The sequence below is a fragment of the Oculina patagonica genome, chromosome 9 (genome assembly GCF_052425735.1).
Source record: "Oculina patagonica isolate OP01 chromosome 9, crgOcupat, whole genome shotgun sequence".
NCBI lineage: Eukaryota > Metazoa > Cnidaria > Anthozoa > Scleractinia > Oculinidae > Oculina > Oculina patagonica.
The window spans coordinates 21,898,640-21,919,140 of NC_135766.1; the positions used below are offsets into that span (position 1 = coordinate 21,898,640).

At 40.0% G+C, this 20,501-nt stretch overlaps 3 protein-coding genes across 3 annotated transcripts; 2 read left to right on the plus strand and 1 right to left on the minus strand.

Annotated features, from left to right (window-relative positions):
- Positions 1 to 298: 298 nt before the first annotated feature.
- LOC144665530 (octopamine receptor beta-1R-like) lies at positions 299 to 2,536 on the minus strand. The gene is made up of 2 exons (XM_078526762.1): positions 1,597 to 2,536; positions 299 to 324 (listed from the first exon to the last, which is right to left on the minus strand). The coding sequence occupies exons 1-2, from the start codon at positions 2,534 to 2,536 to the stop codon at positions 299 to 301; spliced, it is 966 nt and encodes a 321-aa protein (XP_078382888.1).
- A 4,808-nt stretch (positions 2,537 to 7,344) lies between these two features.
- Positions 7,345 to 12,615, plus strand: LOC144665529 (acyl-CoA desaturase-like). The gene is made up of 3 exons (XM_078526761.1): positions 7,345 to 7,494; positions 9,631 to 10,169; positions 11,022 to 12,615. Exons 2-3 carry the CDS (start codon positions 9,640 to 9,642, stop codon positions 11,461 to 11,463), a joined length of 972 nt encoding a protein of 323 aa, XP_078382887.1. The 5' UTR covers positions 7,345 to 7,494; positions 9,631 to 9,639; the 3' UTR covers positions 11,464 to 12,615.
- Positions 12,616 to 17,361: 4,746 nt separating this feature from the next.
- On the plus strand, positions 17,362 to 20,095 carry LOC144665528 (stearoyl-CoA desaturase-like). The gene is made up of 2 exons (XM_078526760.1): positions 17,362 to 17,975; positions 19,107 to 20,095. Exons 1-2 carry the CDS (start codon positions 17,443 to 17,445, stop codon positions 19,546 to 19,548), a joined length of 975 nt encoding a protein of 324 aa, XP_078382886.1. The 5' UTR covers positions 17,362 to 17,442; the 3' UTR covers positions 19,549 to 20,095.
- The last annotated feature ends 406 nt before the right edge of the window (positions 20,096 to 20,501 follow it).

A 20,501-nucleotide genomic window follows, 5' to 3' on the forward strand; every position in this document is an offset into this window, starting at 1 on the left:
AAAACATGTGGTCTTTTTTTTCGGAACTTTAAGTTGTACAAAAATTCCTATTTTGAACACCGGATGTCACTTCCGGAATTTTTCATCTAAATTTCAATTGGTATTTAATTATAATTATTCGAAGTTTTCATTTTCAAGTCATCTTTTCATTCGATAGCTTTACTAATCTCGTAAAAAATTCCATTCAAGTTCACATCAATACTGTACATTGCCAATGTTTTGCTGACGTCTTGAGAAGTGTCTTACTAACGTCACTAGTCAAATCTAAAATACATCCAAACCAAGTTGTGCAAACATTCTACTCTTTGTGACAGGCGACTTTGACGCCCAACTGTGCGGAAATGAAAATCGACATACTTCTTGCTAAATATATAAAAATTAGTTTTAAAGTGGAGTCCGCCTCAAAAAAATGTACCGCCAGATCACACTGCTATTTGTAGAAACCAGCAAAGCGTCTAGTTTCAAAGTTTCCCACAAAAACATTGCGTGACATGAATGACGTTACCCCTTTTATTTACAAAAATAGCTTCAACTTGTGAAAGCAACTACAGTTTCACAATGGTGATTATTAGTACTTTACCCCTTAAGCTTTTTTCTCTGTCCTCCCGCCGAAGCAAAGAAGAGAACCAGATTGCAGATTAGCCCAAAAGTCGATCGAGTGTTCCTACAACGATTTACTGTCAAAACTGAAATGAAACCGATTGGCCCAGGCAATCCCCGTCATTTTTAGCCGACAGGAGACTATCGTCTAGGACGACCAAAGGGTAAACTATAAATCGGCCACGCCCGATTAATGAGTCGAAAGTCGAAACGTTCCACGGATGTTCCACGAAAAACTTCGGCAAATTTCGTTAATCTTCGGAAATGTTCGAATGACCTTTGGACAACCCTCAGACAATCTTCGGAAAATACTCAAAATGCAACAAGTTGCTCTAAAGGAAAAAAGTCGCTTCTGAAGGGGAAAAAGTTGCACGAGATATGAAAAGTTGCCAAAAAGTTGCCTGGCAGTTAATTGTGGAAAGCCCTGACTGTTGATGTAGATTACATGTGCTTACAATGTAACAGCAGGAGCCTGGTAACAGACAATTTCTTACTTGACAGTTTGTATAGAAACAGTCACCCGAGCATACATGTGTGGTGGGACCTTATTGTGAAAGGACCCACTCCATTCAAGGCGACTAACCTGGAAAGTCAATTCATTTCGTCCTCCTGACCCTGGGCTGCCTGTGGTACGGTTAGTCTTGCAGTGGAGGTTTCTGTGCCGAGGTTGGCTCAACCCTATTCAGATCGGGCTTTTTTGGATCTTTTTAGACGGGGGGGATTCCGCCCCCCCCACCCCCAAAATTTTGACAAATTTGTTTGTCAAAATGCCGTTACTATGGTAACGTCAAATTGCCGACACAACAACCTAGCCTACCAAATTATTTCCATTAGACAAACTCGCAAAGTTTGGCAGCGTTTGGTTAAATTTTCAAAAATAACCGTTCAAAGTCAGCGCCGGCACTTTCCGCCACCCCCCCCCCCCTTCCACTCCACCACCCCGGTCTGAATAGGGTTAATGCCGGAAGTTGTTCATGCCAATTTCGTTATTGTTGGTGTCATTAGGGCTTCCACAGACTCTCATCCGCCTGAGCACATTCTTAACCCCGGCTCGAAAGTCTCTCTTACGTACGGAGTAGATGATCGGGTTGCACAAGGTACTGGCGAAGAAGATCACATTAGTGAGGAGTATAGCCTCAGCTGGAACTTCGCTTCTCTTGATAAACTGTCGGCAGATTCCCACTGTCCAGAAGGGAAGATAGCACACCATAAACGCAGCGATGATGATGCAGACATCGACAGCTGCCTTCCGTTCGCTCCTTCGCCTTGACATCTCTTGCAAATGGTTTGCAGACGTGTCGGAACCGGCTAGGTCTCCCACTTGCACTACGTTTCGCTGCAGGGCCGTTGCTGCCTTGAAGACTGACCAGTTCAGAAACACTGTTACCAGAAGAGGCACTACAAGGGTGAGAATGACTAAAATCACCGTCTTCCTCGCACCTGAATCATTTTGTACTGCCCACCCCTGGTCGCAAGTGTACACTTCTGGATTGTAGACATACTGTCCCCAACCAACGAACGGTCCGATGGACAGCGGGATCGGTGCTACCCAGATGAAAATCATGAACACCACTCTGCCCTTGGTAATCGTACCATCGTACGTCATGGGGGATTTGACGATGGCGCTGTATCGCTCGTAAGACACGGCTATCAGATGAAGAACTGTGTTAAAGTAGAAGTATCTCCCAAAGAATGGATTGAGATAACACATTGTTTGGCCGTACAGCCATCTTTCTTGTGCTGTGCTGGCGATGCGGAATGAGTTTGCGAGAATTAAAAGGAGAGAGTCTGACACTGCGAGGCTGGCGAGTAAAATATACCGCATCACATGAAATCTTCTTTCTAGGGCAATCGTCACTATTACCAACAAGTTTGCAGGAAGACCGATGGCCTCGATGAGGGCATGAAACCCTGCAATGACCTGCGGGAAAACCATTCTTAAATCGAAATCGCAGCGACAAGCGTGCCGCTCGCTTTCAGGACTGTTTGTGAAGCTGTAAAGTCACTGTTTTTGCTTTTTAATGAGATATTTCCTGCTCGAAGTACTGTGTGTCAGCTGTTCTTTTTCAGAACAACTTAGATGTTAATTGGAAAACTAAGAATGGCCCGATATGAAAATGCTTTAAAATTTCTGTTTGTGAGGCGTCACAAAAGATACTCGAAAGAAATTCTGTTCTTGAACAATGTTACATTTCCTGAGATCAAATGATAATTATTTTCCGTTAAGTTGCGCAACAAAAATCTAGTTTTGTTAAAACCATAAGCAAAATATGTTAAACAGTATAATGCTGCCTTTTGGTATTTTGCTCATTAGATTATGTTTGTAATCTAACGATTTACTGTGTTTTAAAAGTAAAAGGCAAGTCATGACTCTTAGGCGTACATATGAAATCTTTATCTTGGCTCGAGATTAGGGAATGAATTAAAAATTCTTTTTTTATCATTTCCCTTAGACTCGGAAACAAGTTAGAATTTGAATGTATCGAAATTAGCCTATTCACATTGAATCAATTCCAGTTACTTGCACTCCTGTTTAAAAAGGCAACTAAGGGAACGTGACATCTGCACACTGTTTGAAAAAATAATGTGTTCATGTGTAACATTCTGCAAGAAAAGTTTGCACCACCTCAACAAATTTTTAGAGTTCGACCTGAAATGTGTATGTACAAAACCCGAGATGGGGTCTAATATCCACGGGCTAGATTCTGTTCTATAAAACAGTTTGAAATCAAAAAGTGCTTCAAATACAATAAAGCGTCTAAAATGGACAGGTGGTTTCAAACGATGGAAATAAAATTTCTCATAACAGCGCCAATACATGGCACATACAGGCTAGGTGGGGAGAATAAAGAACTTCATCGGCTTGAGTCATGTCCTGAAGTAGCACCAGCAATTGGAAAAGAGACTCGATATTTCGAAACTTAGAATGAAAAGGTTGATTGAGTCATGTGAAAAGGCTATCTAACTGCAAAGCTTGAAAACATGACTGTTAGGATTTGGTGGATACCAAGAATCGAAAAGAAGAGGATTTTAAATGAAAGAAAGAAAGGTTTTCTCACACTACAGTGATAAAGAGAGTTTGACATTACATCGCGTGGAAGCGCTCTGTTCGGCCTTCTCTATTCTCTTTACAAATGCATTTTGATTGGTCAGATCTATACAACATAACGACAATCGAAATAGGGTTCCTTTTTTTTTAGAATATGCAGCATATTATGGAGATATATACAATCAAAACTACAGGAAATAGATTTTTTAGACATTTCAACGAAAATGATCGTTTTATATTTTTCTTTTGTGAAACGCATTTTTTTTGGGGGGGGGGGGGGGATTGGGATATAACGAGCTTTTAAAGAATTTAAATTTTACTTTCGTACATGTGAAATTAGCTTTCAACTAAAACCGAAATAACATTTTCCTTTCCCTAAATTTACATGATTACTTTTTGGGTCTCTTTAACTACTTTTCACGTTACTTCTGAGGGCGTAATCTCCCTGAAGAATTTCAAACAAACGCACAGATGTTACAGATGTTATGCCATACATAACAAGTCAAACTAATTAGGGAAGGATTAAGTTTTCATTGGCTTGAAATTTTCTATGAGAAGGAAGACGTCAAGTGGTACTTTACAAAAACACTGAGCACGTTTTGACAATTGGTGTCAGTACCCCCGGGGGGGGGGGGTACTCCCATAAATTTCGGATAGGGGTGTGCCGCCAAGGTTCTTAAACCCTGACCCTATTTAAGGATAAAGAAAGCGAAAATTGATACCCTTTTTAGGGCCCAAAACCAAAAAATGACACCCTACTCAAGGGGAAGAGAAGCGTTCCGTGACTATCCAAATATCGTCTAACCGCGCACGGCAAGACACAAATCTTTATAAAATTGCTTTTCTAGTACCTGAACAGAAAATTCAGTTTTAGGTTTTTCGTTTAACTGGGCGTTTATTTTAGCTAATAGAATTTAGGTACCCTATGTAATTAGTCATGGGGGCAATTTTCACGTGGTGTATGAGTCACTGAGTGTATCGTTATAAAAGCTGACAGCTGTAAGCAGGTAAGCCAATCAAAACACACGTAGCATGCATCTTCAGTTATTTCACAAACTGACAAACTATTAACCCTTCACATGCTAAGCGCGGATTATTCCGGGATTTGGAGGAATGGCCATTCTGCCACTTATGACGTCACCAATTTACACGTCAGCAGATTTTTGTGATTTGCATCTTATAGAGCTTGGATAGATCTTTCCACAGGACTATCCATCTTCAATATTGACTGCATTCCGACAGAGCTAATCGAATAAACGCGATCAGTTTTTGGTGTAAAATTGGTGTTAAAACAGGTCAAAATACCCGTACTTGATCATGATCTCCTTTCCAGGGTTTTCCATTGATTCAGATCAAACCTTTCAAGCCAGTATAAGGGGTGCACAGAGTAAAAGATAGAGAGAATAAGAAAGCAGAGGAAAACGAAAAGGAAAGGAGCAAGGAAAAAAAATCGAAAAATTATGCGCATGCGCATAATTTTGTACATTTTTACATGGAAATTTCATCAAAATCTTCCTGTACTGTCAGAAAGTGCATTTTTAGCGAATTTAGAGAACTTTTGGACCGTAGAGCCAAGAAAATCGATTAGCGGTTAAAAAACGCGTTTTTAGGAATAATTTCAGCATATTAAGGGTTAACAGAGGGATCATGGTTTTAGCACCTCGAAAATTTTGTGTGGGAAAAAGATGTCAAACGACATTTTCTTTGGTACAAGAAAATAAAACGTTGTCGTTTTACTGAGGAGTTTCATCATTAAGCATTTGTAAGCAACTTGCAAATTATTTTACAAATTATGTCAATAAGGTTCTGAGCCACCTAAAATTTATGAAAAAGACATTAGGTAGCTCTGAACCCTATTAACAGGATTTTTTGAATATTTGTAAGATTGTTTCTTTTGTCGATTAAAATTTTTTACCGAGTACTTTTTAAGCTGTTAGCCTGAAAATGTCAAATATAGGGTGTCTTTGACTTCTGTTGGTGTTGTCATGACAACGAATTTTAACATCTCAGGGGCCTCAGTTTGTCCATTAGTAAAACCTTCACAAATTTGTACAAAAAGTTCTTCTTCTTGCTGTAGCTGCAATAAAATGTGAAAGATGGGAATGCCTAAACCATTAAAGCTATATATAGGGTCTCCTTAGGCTGGACTAAACATAAAGGCCATTATTTTTTCTGCCGCTTAGCATGGGTTTACAGGAAGGCCTTTCTCAATTATGCTAGCATTGTTTTCGGCATTTTTGGGGAAAACGAGCATTTTTTTTTTTTCGTTTTTTCTTGAAAAAGAATTGCTAGCATTTTCTGTCATTTTTGTCTCGTGTTACGTCGCGGTCACGTCGTGAACGACGTGACCGGGACGTAACACGAGATTAAAAGAGGGGACTTGGTAGCTCAGGATAGTGCTTTGTGTAAGACCTCTCGTAAGGTAACGAAGTGATAAAGTAGCAAGGAAACAAGGTAAGAAATAGACATATTTACATAGATACATTTTGCTGATAAGATGCATCGGGATGCTGTTCTTCGTATTGCGCGTTTTCTCTTGTCGAGTTTTAAACGTGCTTATTTACACGTATGAGACATGGTGTAAATGTTTGGATTACTAAGGTATGTGAATAATGTAATATATTACTAGCCTGCGAACAGGCTTTCCGGAGATTTCCGAAGAGCGCTTTGATTTTTTCTTACTTTAGCTCGGGGCGGTGACGACCATGGAGGAATTAACGGCCAAAAAACCCCATATAAACACAAAAGATCACACAAAAAATGAAAGGTAAGTGAACTTTATTTATCTGGCTTACAGTAGATCAAAGTTTAGGATGAAAAGATACAAATTACAGTAAATGTATGGGATCAAATAGCGCATACCGTGACGCTTACGTCACGCGGCCTCAAACACAGAGACTTGTCTGCCTGTGGTGTCGGGGTTCAATGTGCATTCAAAACTTTCATGACTAGAGGTCTTACAATTGATTTGCTCTTTCGCTGGTTATGGGCTTTCATGACTGATATATTTTTTCGGCGTTGTTGAACTGAAGTATTGAACAGGCTGGCAGCTGAATAAGCTAAAATTTGCATTTTTTACGGTTACGAAGTGGGTAGCGCAAGTGCATGGCTAAGCTGAACTAACTTCTTTTTCCCCGTGAAGCGAAAAAATAGCATCTTCTTCAGGAAAAACGTGATACTCCTTAAGTTTGTTCTGCTATCTTGTATTATGATGCAATTTTCCAATATATTTTTTTATTATCATTTTAATTTCGTCAAAAATCCCGTTGCATTCACGTGCTAACCTTTGTCTCGTTAGTCTTGTTTGTCTCGCTAGTCTCGTTACTTAGCACACGTACACGTGAATGACTCCAACCTTGGAACTTCCTGCGACCTTGAATGACCGAGCCTGTTCTCACCACAACCAATCAGAAACCAGATTCTATCAGGACAACAAACCGAGTAGGTTTTGAGAGAACGCGAACGAGTTAAAAACATCTCAAATTTAACAGCGATTAAAACCTTAAGTCAAGTTTATTTTCAATCAGACATCTTTAAAATCTTTTCTGTTTGAATTTTGTGTCGCTTAGAGCAGTGCAAAGGCTTAAAATGATTCATAAAGATGAATTATGGTGCGTTGACTTCGTAGATGGAAACTGAAATTCTCCTATCTAACGGACCAAACTTCCGGTAGGCGCCCTTGAATGCCCGTTTGGCAGTCGTTCGCTTTTGTGTGCAAACATGCGATAAGTTGCTATAAAAGACTTTCTCCTGATAATTTTGCATATCTACTTGAAAGACCTTCGTCAAGAGAGCTGTGCTGGAAGTTGAAGAAGGACGCTAAATTCTACGCAAATTTTCCGCAGGTATGAAAAGTTTTATTCGTAATGTCAGGCGACAGTTTCCTATCCGAATTCAAGCAAGAGTTGTTGAACAGTTCTTCAAGTCGAAAAAAATCCATATATGTTAATCATTGCGTAGTAAGCATTTGAGCGAACGAATTTTCCGTTGTAGAAGAGCTGAAACTTGAACAGTGAAAACTGTAAATTTTATTTTGTGTAGCCATTTCCAAGCAGCGAGAGAAACTAATTATTTTTGTGTGGACTTTAAAGTCTACACATTGTTGTGATGCAGTTTTTTCCGATTGGGGGGTCACTTTCCGTGATAACTCGGGTTAGTGCTTTCGGAAGTTTTCGACAGTGATCGGAGAATCCGAAGTTTCGGTGAGATGTCTGAGATGGGCAGCCAAGGCAGTAAACCCAGAAATTCGATCAGTATCGAGTAAGTCGCACTTTATTCTTGAATCTAGAAGCCTTTTTTGACACATCTTTCGAAGAGCGTGTGGTGGCTGGAAAATATATATCAAGGAACAACTTCAAAGGCAGCGGTGGCGTAGATGAAAAGTGAAATAACAATCGCGACGGCTGAAATCTGCATATCTAATGAGCTGAACACCTGCGGTCGTAGGTCACGTTTCTCTTTTTCACACTTTGTCTCACTTTCCGCGCGCAGCGTTTGTTTTTCTGTGCGGCTTGAGCATTTTTGATTCGCATCTTAAAACGAATCAAATATCTGGTTATTTATTTATTTCAGCTTTGCCACACACAATGAATGCACAACGAGTTGTATCAAAACAAGTTCGCTGATCGTGTTGTTTTACTTGTCCTGGACTAGTACTCCCGGATATAATTCACCTGCTCCATTTCTCTCAAGTATTATATTTAACAAAAGACCGATGTCGTATTCAGAACTGAACTAAAACATTGTCATGATAAGAATAAAAATAACATCGGACCGTAGAATATGCAAATATCCAAACCGTGCGACAGAATAATTTAATTGTCGGTTCAAATAACGTCCTTCGCCGCCTCTCAAAACACTGACTTCAAGTGAATATTTCGTGAACAGAAAAATATATATCTCCGCCTTTCTACGCAAGCTACTGAGAAATTGTTTGTGAAAGCTTATTGAAACGCTCTTATTCCAAAAAGGTTAAAAAAAAGAACTCATTGAAAGAAAATGAGTTTTTCGATGAGTTGTTTACAAACTTTACACAAAAAGTAAGGGTTGTGTAAACAAGCGATGCGAGACAGTTCACGTGCTCCACGCAACATTTATTTTTTTCATGAAAATAGCATCCTATCTTGCTAGCGGTAAGGAAAGGCTATTGGTCTAATAACTGCTGTTCTTGTAGGATTCTAGGTTTTTATTTTCATGAAAAAAAAGGCATTTGTCGTGAACGACGTGACTGAAAGGTCACACCACGCTCCTTCACATTGCGTGACATCCCAAGCGGCAACGGTAACGTGTGTTTCTTGAAGCGTAGTACATAAAGATTGATAATTTCTTTGCTTTTTCGCCTTGTATCTCGAATTATTCGATTCGAAACTTGAAGTTGTTGCCAGCTTCAGTAACTCATTGATTAATTCATAATGTCAACTTTAAATCAAATAAAAGTCCACACATGTTCGCATAGCGGACTCACTTTTACTGTTATTTAATATGATTCGCAAAAACAAAAAAAGATGCGAGGTTTGTAGTTTCACAGCGAAGGAAGACAAGGAAGTGTAATAACAACGTCTTAACAGGAAAGTGCAAAGCAGTTTTAAATTCCCTTGGATGCAAGAACATTATTTTTCGCGCTTTTCGTCGCGGGCTTTTAATATGTCTAGACGACCAAACCTCTGCTAAGACAGTTGCTTCATGCAAATTTTCAGTCTCTGAAACATCATGATGAAAAGATTTCAAAAGACTAAGAGAATTTTGAAGTAAATTTGTATCTTTGTGGGGAATTTTTTGGTCTGTTACAACGCTTTTAATTTATTTACGAGGTTCTTTTATTATATAGCTATTGGCGGGTTGAATCTTGTTTACTTTTTTGAACCACAATATTTATACCGCTGCGGGTTTTCCCTGCGTTAATAATTCACGCCGTTATGTAAACCTTTGTATTGCTGCTCAGTTGAGGAAATAATTCCCGTATATTCTCTTCTTGTTCACAGGGGAAAAGTATGGCTCCAAGAAGTGCCACTGTTACTCAAACAGAAACCATTGACCCGGAAACGAAGACTTCCGGCGATGAACAAAAACGCCCGCAGCGACAAATCGTGTGGCTAAATGTTTATTTCATGGCAGTGCTCCACCTCATGGCAATATACGGCATTTATCTCATCCCGGGGGCAAACCCACGGACTTGGTTATGGACTTGGCTGTGCCACTTCGTCGGCGCGTTTGGCATAACTGTCGGAGTACACAGACTCTGGTCTCATCGATCGTACAAAGCAGGCTGGCCTTTGAGGCTGGCGCTTATGTTGATGAATTGCATCGCTTCACAAAACGACATCTTTGAATGGGCGCGCGACCACCGCGTTCACCACAAATATTCCGAGACCGACGCAGATCCGCACAACGCGAAGAGAGGGTTTTTCTTCTCACATGTTGGATGGCTGATGGTGAAAAAACATCCCGATGTTATAAAGAAGGGAAAGCAACTGGATCTGAGCGATTTGTACGAAGATAAAATCGTCATGTTTCAAAGAAGGTAATTTAATATATGCATATACCGTTATAATTGTCTGGTTGGGGGATGGGGTGAGGGTGCGCTCTCAGCCCCTTTGTTCTATCTTTAAAAAGAAAAAAACATGTCCCGGATAGAATACATTCACCATCATCCACTTTAAAGTTAAACTACACCCTAAAAAGGTTGACTTGGAAAAAAAATAATTCGTGCAAACTGCTTGTAATTGACTAAGGTGGGCAGCATTTTTTATATATTTCCACCTTTTGATTAATTAGTGAAACCATGCTTCAAGGTGTTCCTATGTGTAGGGACCAAAAAAACATAAGGCCAAAAGGGCTGAAAATTTCCATCCGCCACCGCCACACTCCTTGAGACCCTCCAAGGGGGGGGGGGGGGGGGGGGTCCATGTTCCCTTGTTCCTATCAAAACCTTTCATGTGTTCGGGTGTTTCGAAAAATATTAATTATTTTATTTAGATTTCGGTGTACCCTGTTCCCTAAACTATGCTTTTGTTCCTGTGTTTCAGTTGTATATTCCTTTTGCTCCCATGTTCCCAAAAAGTTTATGGCCTTAGATAGATAGATAGACAACTTTATTTAAAGAGGATAGCACGTAACAGACATTCTGTAAAACCTGTGGCCCTCTATTTTTGTAAAAACTACAATTACTAAAAATATAAAACTAATTAAATTAATCTAAATAAATTTATTACAAAAATATAAAAACTCTAAAATTACAAACAGTTCCCTTGTTTCCTGAAACCCCTGGGGAGCCTCCCCCCCCCCCCATCTCCCTGCTTTTTGAGTACTTGACAAGCAATATGGTGATATTGCAATGAGAATTTATGTAATAATCTTTTCCTTTCTATTTCAGACACTACAAGCTTCTCAGTACAATCTTCAATATCATAATGCCAATTGTGGTTCCTTGGTACTTTTGGAATGAAAGCATCTGGAATGGGTTTTTCATTTGTTATGCATTCCGTTACGCCTTCACCCTTAACGCGACATGGTGCGTTAACAGTTTTGCCCATATTTGGGGATCACGGCCTTATGATGAGAACATTAATCCTTCAGAGAACTTCTCCGTTGTCTTAGCAACTGGTGGTGAAGGTTTCCACAATTTTCATCACACCTTTCCTCAGGACTATGCCACAAGTGAATTGGGTTCACCAATGAATCCTTCTAAATGGTTCATTGACCTGTGTGCAATGTTTGGACTGGCATATGATTTAAAAACAATTTCCAAGGAGGCCATCCTGAAGCGGAGAATGCGTACTGGAGACTTGCAACACCTTAAACACCATGAAGATTAGACTGTTGCGAAAATGAATTGCCAGTCATAATTGTAATATATATTTGCTCATTCCTGATTTGGCCCAGAGTTTGTGATGTTCAAAGATTTTATCATCTATCCCATACCACAAGAAAATAATTTTCTGTACAAATTAATTTGTATATAGGAAAGTGGTACCTTTCATCAGTTGGGCTCAACTGCAAGCTTGTGCAAAACCAATTTTTAAAATTTAACTTCCACGAATATCAGCAACAACCTCAGTGAATTTGAAACAGCTTAATTAGTTAATCCATAGATTAATAACTTTATGGATTCTTAGTTATTTTGTACGGTTTGCGACATTAATGCAGACTGCAGACTTTTTAAGTGTATTTTAAATGGCATTACCATTAGTAGGCTTAAACCGGAGTACTATAATTCAGGCTAACTGGAGTGCCAGTCTGCAGGTCTGCAGTCTGCTTTTGTCGCACATCATATTTCATATGAGTGTCTGGGTTCACTCTATCATGTATGTTTACTTTGGGCTTATTGTGTGTTTATATATACTGGCCGGGCTTTGCCCAATTGGAAGAAGTTGTGCTGGTTTATATGTCATGATTTGGGGTTGTCACCACAGAGCCATATAGGGACCATTGTAGCTCATTGAGTCTGTCCCGGGGGGGGGGGGGGCGGTACTCCTTAAAATTTACCACGGGGGTGTGCCGCTGAGTCTCTGGACCTGTTCCAGAGAAAAAAAGCTGAATGTGCGACCCTGTTCCAGACAAACATTGCAAAATAGGTACCCTGTTCCAGACAATATCCACAATGGAAATATATGTAGATAGATATAAAAACACTAGCATATACATCACAAAGCGCTCACTCTGGCTCACTTGAATTCTTCTGTGGCTCGGAGATAAAGCGATTAGAGGAGTGGAGTTTAATAGCTAACTTTGATCGTGTTTAGTCTGGATTCTGGGGGGAAAAAAACGACCCTGTTCCAGAGTCAAAAGGGTGATTTTTATACCCTGTTCCAGAGTCAAAAGGGTGATTTTTATACCCTGTTCCAGAGTCAGAGAGGCGAAAAGCATACCCTGTTGAGCGGCACATACCCGTATAGCCCTTATATGGGAGTACCCCCCCCCCCCTCGGGGTGTCTGTCCAGTAGGATCGACTACTACTAAAAAAATAAGATAGTTATTTAATTGGGATTAAATCCCAGCATAACATAAGAGCATGCAATAAGAATTTTGGATTCAGATCAGTCAAAATAATATAATTGTCAAAACTAGGACATACTGTACATTATAGATAATCCTTTTGATAATAAAAAGGTTATATTGATTGAGCAATCTGATTGTTTATTTCTGCAGTGAACTTATATATTTTCTCTCGTTATATTTTTTAAACTGTTCAACCCTTCTAATAAAGCCATAAGAGTCTTGAATTCCTTATTGTCACTTATTTTCGCGGGACTTAATTTTCGCGATTTTCGCGATTTTCAAAAAATCGCGAAATTAAAGACCCGCGAAAATTAATTCTAAACGATTTCTATTGTATTTTTTATGCTAATTATGTATTTTTGGCCAAATCGCGAAAATTAAGTCTCGCGAAATATTCCTGTTCCATTTTCGCGAAATTAAGTACCCGCGAAAATAAGTAACAATAAGGTACCCTAGTGACTGAGCATTAACAAGACAATTTCATTTCTGTTACTTCTCTTTTGTCCCTTTTTTTTGTAGGAAGATGAAAAGCCTGATGAAAAGAGATGATTTTTTTTTTCAATGCTCTTGTGGTCCCCTTTAATTCATACCATACCAAATTTTCACCAAACTATGGCAGAGTTTATGACCCATTTGGGGCCACACATACATATATATAGCTTATAAAGTGAATTTCCATCCCATCCTCCCTCTCCACCCTGTGGTGTACCAGCTGTACCACCAGGGTCTGGAAGGGTATTTTCGGGATCCGGAATTTGACGAAAATATGGTGCAGGGTTTGGGAAAACGCAAAATATTTTGACGGGATTCGGGATTTGACTTCTCTTCAGGAAGTGGGATTCACCAAAATTTGGGCATGGGATGCGGGGTTTTTTGCCTGTCTGTCGGGAATTCGGGAAATCGTCACGACCCAAATAGACGTTCTAGCTGCAAAAGCCAATCAACCAGGCGAGTGCTAAGTGGTTTCTCGCTTTAGACCAAACTATAGATAAGACGTGATTGAGGTTGTTCCTGTAAACTTTCTATCAAGGACAGCTAGTGGGTACGCTTACAGGACGAACCTCTTCCCCAGGGCACTTTTCCTCCCGCTCTGAAGGGAACAGCGCCCTGCGGACGAGGTTGTTACAAAACGACCCATCGCGTCGGTCTTACAAGCTGTCATATCAAGCTCTTTCATCATACTGAGGTTTGAAAAGCTATTTCAATCCAAAGGGCAAATCCACACCTTACGTATACATTTATTAGCTTTTGGATAAGTATTTTTTAATGTCTTTTTGGGGAAAGCAAAAACAGGATTCGGGATAGCGATTTAAAATTTGTGGGATTCAGGATTTTCTTAAAAATGGAGCGGGAATGCGGGATCAGGACCCCCTTCCAGACCCTGTACCACCTGGGTTCGCGTTGGTCAAAACCTAATTGCTCAGTATAATATTACATTTCTGCCCGGTCAAGCACAGCTGGAGATCGAGTATTTTACAAAAAGTCTGCAACAAAGATTTTTTTTTTCTTTAGGGACCATTCATTATTTATGCCAGATGGTGGGCTGGCAAGAATATAACTGGCACCAGGGAAGTTTCCTCCTCTTTTTCTTCACTCTCAGAGGACTCTATTAAATTAAAGCTATTGTAGTGTACAAGAACAATCTCCTCTTCACAGTCACTTTCTCCGGCCCTCACTAGTGTTTTCATCACTAGATTGTTTTTGGACGTATGCCTGCTATGCAGGATACTTTGTTACAAAATAAACACTGGTTGTTAGTAGGCTACTTCCTGTTTGGGGAGAGGGGTGTCTGTCACTTTCAATATTTAGTGCAAAGGGGTCATTATGTTTTTCTTTTGTTTGGAAGGGGATCAACTTGTTTTGGTTTTGTCTATACTGAATCTTGCTAGCCCAACCCCTGGCATAAACAATGAATGGGCACTACAAAATTCCCATAGCATGCATAACAATCATTAAGCTTACAAGACATGCATCTCAATCCTGATATTACTTTTTGCTTACTTTAAAAGTCCTGGTTCTGTGGTCATCTTGACTTCCTGACCAGTGTTATTATTCTTAGCTTGCAGACTACCAGGTCACTTCTTCACTTCTTAAGCTTACTGCTTCTTATAAGCTCGTCTTTTGCGTTTTACAAGCACTCAGAAGCCTTATTTTCTCTTGCTCCTCAAGGCAAATTGGTCGAAACGGGTATTTCTGCAAGAAATATCCTAGAAATTTAATTTCCTCATAAGCTAATGAGGAAAACTCGCCTGTCGCGAGTCGCCTCTCCCCGATCTTCGTCGCCGAATTACAGCGCGGCAGTAAGGTGGAGTCTGGGGAGAGCAAAGGACTTCGAGCGAGCCAGAATGTCGCAGTCTAGTCATTTACGGCAGAAAGGGTTTTATATGTTATAAACAATAAATGGCACAAGTTGAATAAGCATTTAGGTCTGCAAAGATGTGGCAATCCAAAGTTTATGAATAAGCATCTATTCAACGGTAAAAAGGAAATGAAGACAAATTTGAGCAAATATTGACAAAAAAGATATGACAACGCCGCATCTGCTTAGATTTCCCGCCAAAAGGAGCATCAGCATGCGTTTCCCGCCAAAACTGCTGAGTGCATGATTCTCTGTTGTTTTCAACATATTACAACTGGTCTATTAAAGCTTGGTTTTCACTAGTGACACAAGCACAAGCGCAAACACAGACGCAGGCATAACAGCTCTTTTTTCACCCTAAAAACGGCCTTGACGCAAGCATATGCACAACCCAATACAAGCACAAACACCATGATTAAAATTTTTCCTTTTCTTGTGCTCGCGCTTGTGCTTGCTTTCGCGTTATGCCGTGTGAAAACGAAACACCACAAAAGCACAAGGAAGGATCAAGGAAATTACGACGTCTGGCACAAGCGCAACCACAACAACTGTGAAAACGGCCTTGACCACGGGGGGGGGGGGGGGCACTCAAAAAAGTTTTATACGGGGAGGCTCCGCTCCAAGCTCTTACCCCTTACCCTCTTATATACCATTTTCACAGAAATTGGACCCCTTTCGTATACCTTTTACTGAAAAAAGGTACCCCTTTCATATACCTAAAAGACTTGGCATAGACTTAGAACAGGGCGTTTTTTTGTCATTTTCATGTTGCGCTTTATAAATTAAAATAATACAGCCATAAAACGCGTCTGTTCGAAATATTTTAATTCAAGGCCCTTAAAAAAACCCTAAATGACGGATTTACATACCCTTTCATATACCTTAACTTGAGAAATCCCTACCCTTTTATAATATATACCTGAAGCCTGAAAAAGGTACCCCTTTCGGGCGGAGCCTCCCCGTATAGGCACCCCCCCCCCCCCCGGGCTTGACCAAAGCATAAGCACAAACGCAAGCACAAGCACAAGGATCAAAATGTTTCCCTTTGTGCTTGCGCTTGTGCTTGCGCTTGTGCTTGCGTCGCTAGTGAAAACCAGGATTTAGGCTCTTTAAGAGCGATTCCAGCAATTTCAATAGCCAGTCATAAGAAACTCAAACAGGGCAATGTACAAATGAAACTAAGCACAAAGCAAATACACGTAACGGGCTCAAAGCGCGGGAAAACATGCGTGACCAAGTCACTATTGGGTTTGGATTTGCTGATTGGTTGAGGAGGTGGCGCGAGTTTTTTAAACCAATCACAGCCAAGGTAATATACTTTCGACTTTGAACTAACAACCGCTCTATTTTTCGTTGATGACGCAAATACGCCGTAGTGTTAGAGATACACATCGCAATGATAAAGTAAGTCAATGACCCGTAAGGCCATCCCAATAAAATGTTTCGTTTCCCATCGCCTCGTCTCTTGTGATGGTGGGTTGGTCGGTCGGGCAAAAAAAAAAAAAAAAAAAAAAGATGGAATGCTTGAAGGAAGAAAGCCTCGGGTTACGAATGTGAAAAGGTGGCGTATTTCGTTCGTTACTTCCGTTATTCTTTCTTTAATCAAAATTAAAGGCAAGGACATCACATAATGTCAATTGTTGTTGATAAAACAAGATCGTGTGCTTGTAAATTAAAGTACTTGCTTCTTTGGCTAGTGAATCTACAATTTTTTTTTTTACTTTTTGAAAAAAATGGGTCGGTTGGGCGATGGGAAACGAAACATTTTATTGGGATGGCCTAACAATAATAAGGTTTTTGTGAGCACTGCAGAGCTAAAACTAAATTCGCCTTCTGTCAGTAAAGTTCTCTAATTTTAATTTGCTTGTTATTTTAAAAGGTGGAGGGAGGAAAAAAAAGGTGTTATTTTCCAATCACTTTTTAAAGGTATTTTGCCAAAACGCATTTGACATGTTTGACTCTAGTCAAATACATTTTGCAGTTAAACAGCCAAAATGCCTTCCGTGCGTGAAATGATCTAAATAATTATGTATGATTCGTGAATAATAAAGTTACTGGAATACAAACTTCATTTGTTACGCTCTAGTTGAGAAGTAGGCAGACCTGACTTGCGGCTAAATAAAACACTTTTTGGCTCCAATTAAGGCAAGCTTAAATAAAATATACCTTGAACTTCACAGTTATAAGCTTCATGTAGAAGAGAAAGCCCATGGCCTTTATTTCTTGCCGTAACACGGAGTTTGACCCACTTACAAGTGTTGTATTTTTATTGGCTGATCTTTTGATCCATGAACAATTTTCTAGACGATATTGTTAAGCAGTTTTCCCTAGGGCAAGTTAATACACTTATTACATATTCACACTGTTGCACAACTCGAATATTCTGCAGCTTAGTTAAAATAATTCTCGTTTATTTGTCCTCTTACTCTGAAGAGAAATGGCTCCAAGAAGTCCCTCAGCAGCTCAAACCGAAACTACCAATCTACCAGGAACGAAAGCCGTTGACCTTGATAAAAAACGCCCGCCGCTTCAAATCGTTTGGCTGAATGTATATTTGATCTCGGCGCTCCATCTAATGGCGTTGTACGGTGCCTATCTTACACCCGGAGCAAACCCGTGGACTTGGTTGTGGAGCGTACTCCTTTTCTACTGGGGAGGGATTGGTGTTTGCGTTGGAGCTCATAGGCTGTGGACCCACCGAACCTACAAAGCTACTTGGCCCCTGAAATTATACCTAATGGTGATGAATTGTTTCGCTGCACAAAACGACATCTTTGAATGGTCGCGCGACCACCGCGCTCACCACAAATATTCCGAGACGGACGCAGATCCGCACAACGCGAAGAGAGGGTTCTTCTTCTCGCACGTTGGATGGCTGATGGTGAAAAAACACCCTGATGTTATAAAGAAGGGAGGGCAACTGGATCTGAGCGATTTGTACGAAGATAAAATCGTCATGTTTCAGCGAAGGTAATAATCAAAACCATATCTTGTTATAATTATGATTTCTAGGATGCACGGGCCTTATTCTGTAGGGGGGCATGGGGTGGAGGAGGTTTTAGAAATTGTGAGGCTGATCATTCTTAAAAAAAGGGGCGTAGGGAAGGCTGGCTTGCATTATTTTATTCTCAAACGTTTGCAACTTGAATTTTCGTTCCGCTGCAATGCTTTCCACATTACTCCTCCCATTTCTCTGTCCCCCATACATTCTACCCCACCCTACCCCCTGAGAGCAAAGTAGAAACCATGGACTGTGCACTTTTTTATAGCGATTATTGCGTTGGAGCTCATAGGCTCTCCGGTCATTTAGTCCAATTCTTTTTCAAACAAGAAGATAATTTTAATATGGCTCTAGGACCATGTTATCTGTCTCGTGGGCCAAACTCACAGTATCAATTCAGCAATGCGCAACGGTTATATCTTCGCTGTTATACTACTACTAATAATGATACCATGTTTATTTATTTGATAAAATACATATCAAACGTTACAAGTAAAAATCAATCAAAATATTTAAAAGTCGCTCACAATTTAATAACTACCTGAACAAAAATGTATAACATGGAATAAAATTTTGAAATCTATGTTGCTAATTGATATCTAAAACTAAGTCTATTGAAAAAAGTATTTTTAAAACGTTCAGTGTTGTTTTTTGGAAATTTCCACACTTTTTCGTTACCTTATGGATATTCCTCAACTACAAGCTTCACACTCTTACTTCCGATAGTTGGGAGGCGCGGTGGCCTAATGGTTAGCGCACCGGACTCCGGATCGAGCGGTCCGGGTTCGAGCACTGGCTGGGGCACTGCGTTGTGTGCATGGGAAAGACACTTTACTCTCATAGTGCCTCTCTTTACCCAGGTGTATAAATGGGTACCGGCGACATAATGCTGGGAAGGGTACCCTGCAATGGACTAGCATCCCATTCAGGGGGGAGTAGAAATATTCCTAGTCGCTTACTGCTACGGAAACTGGGATAAGCTCCGGCAGTATGGGCTCAGCGGCTCGAAGCTTCCTCCGGTCCTTTTTCCGAAAGTTGCACACGCCACAGGCAAACAACATCAAAAAATACTAATATCAAGATGTTTGATTTCATTCCAGGCATTACACGTTTCTCAGCACACTTTTCAACATTGTAATTCCAATTTTGGTTCCCTGGCACTTTTGGAACGAATCTTTCTCGAACGCATTTTTCATAAGCTTCGCAATGCGCTATGCCTTAATCCTGAATGCAGCTTGGTGTGTCAACAGTTTCGCCCACTTGTACGGATCAAAGCCATATGACGAGAATATAAATCCAGCGGAGAGCTTCATTGCTACCATAACGACCGTTGGCGAAGGCTACCACAACTTTCACCACACGTTTCCACAGGACTACGCCGCATCTGACATGGGTGCCATGTGCAATGTGTCCAAATGGATTATTGACGCCTGCGCGCTGTTTGGACTGGCATATGACTTGAAAACTGTTTCCAAAGAGGCAGTCTTACAGCGAAGAATGCGAACCGGAGACATGCAACACCTGAAAAATCACGATGACTGATCGAGGGTTTCTTATATAATGTGGAAATTCTGTCAGAGCAGTTCAGTGCCACTTGAATGTTTTGAAATTTTAAGGTGGCTCTGAACCGTTTTGACAATTTTGTTTTCAAACTTTGCCAAAAATATGTATTATGAAATACTGATCATAATTCAACAATAAAAATGGGAGTTATCAACCTCATTTTCGAGTTATTAGTACTAAGTTCTAATAACTAAAGCTAAAACTAAAGGTGTTATTAACATGTTATTATGTTGCTATGGTAATCCAAAATGTCAAGAAAATGATCACAACTTGTCGACTAATGATTAAGCATTTGTTTCATACCATAAGTGTAATAGAAACTTATAAAGAATTGTAGAAATGACTTATCGAAGTAAAAGGACTGGAAAATGCCTAAAACCGTTATCGGCCACCTTAAATGAGATTACTTTTTGTTGAAATTAAATTTATGCCCTATTGCCGTTGTACCAGCCTTGAAAAAAATCTGGTATTATTACCTTATGTTGTAAAACGTTTCTCTTTAGGCCAATTAAAAATATACAAATGATTTTCGTTCCGCGCGCTTCATTTGTGGGGGCCGCCTCTGACGCCTCTCTCTTTTTATTATTTGTTATTGAAAAAGTTGGAACGAACAAAAACCAACAGGCGCTACTTTCACTTTGCACGTAGTTCAAAATTTAAAACCCTCGGTACGCTAGGTCCGTACTGGAAAGGTTAATTACCTTGCAGAATTTATTTTGCAAGTTCGCTTCTGGAGAATTTGATGATGGAGAAAAAAACATCGATATTTGAACAACACAGGTAAGGAATGCGAAAAAATAATAAAAAAATAACAAAAAAATAGCGCCCAACCACTCTCTTTTTTTATAGAAATCCGGACGAGAAACATTTGTTTGTTTTTTTTTTAACTTGGCACTTGGGCGTTCTTACCGCCCCTACAGGTAAATTTTCTT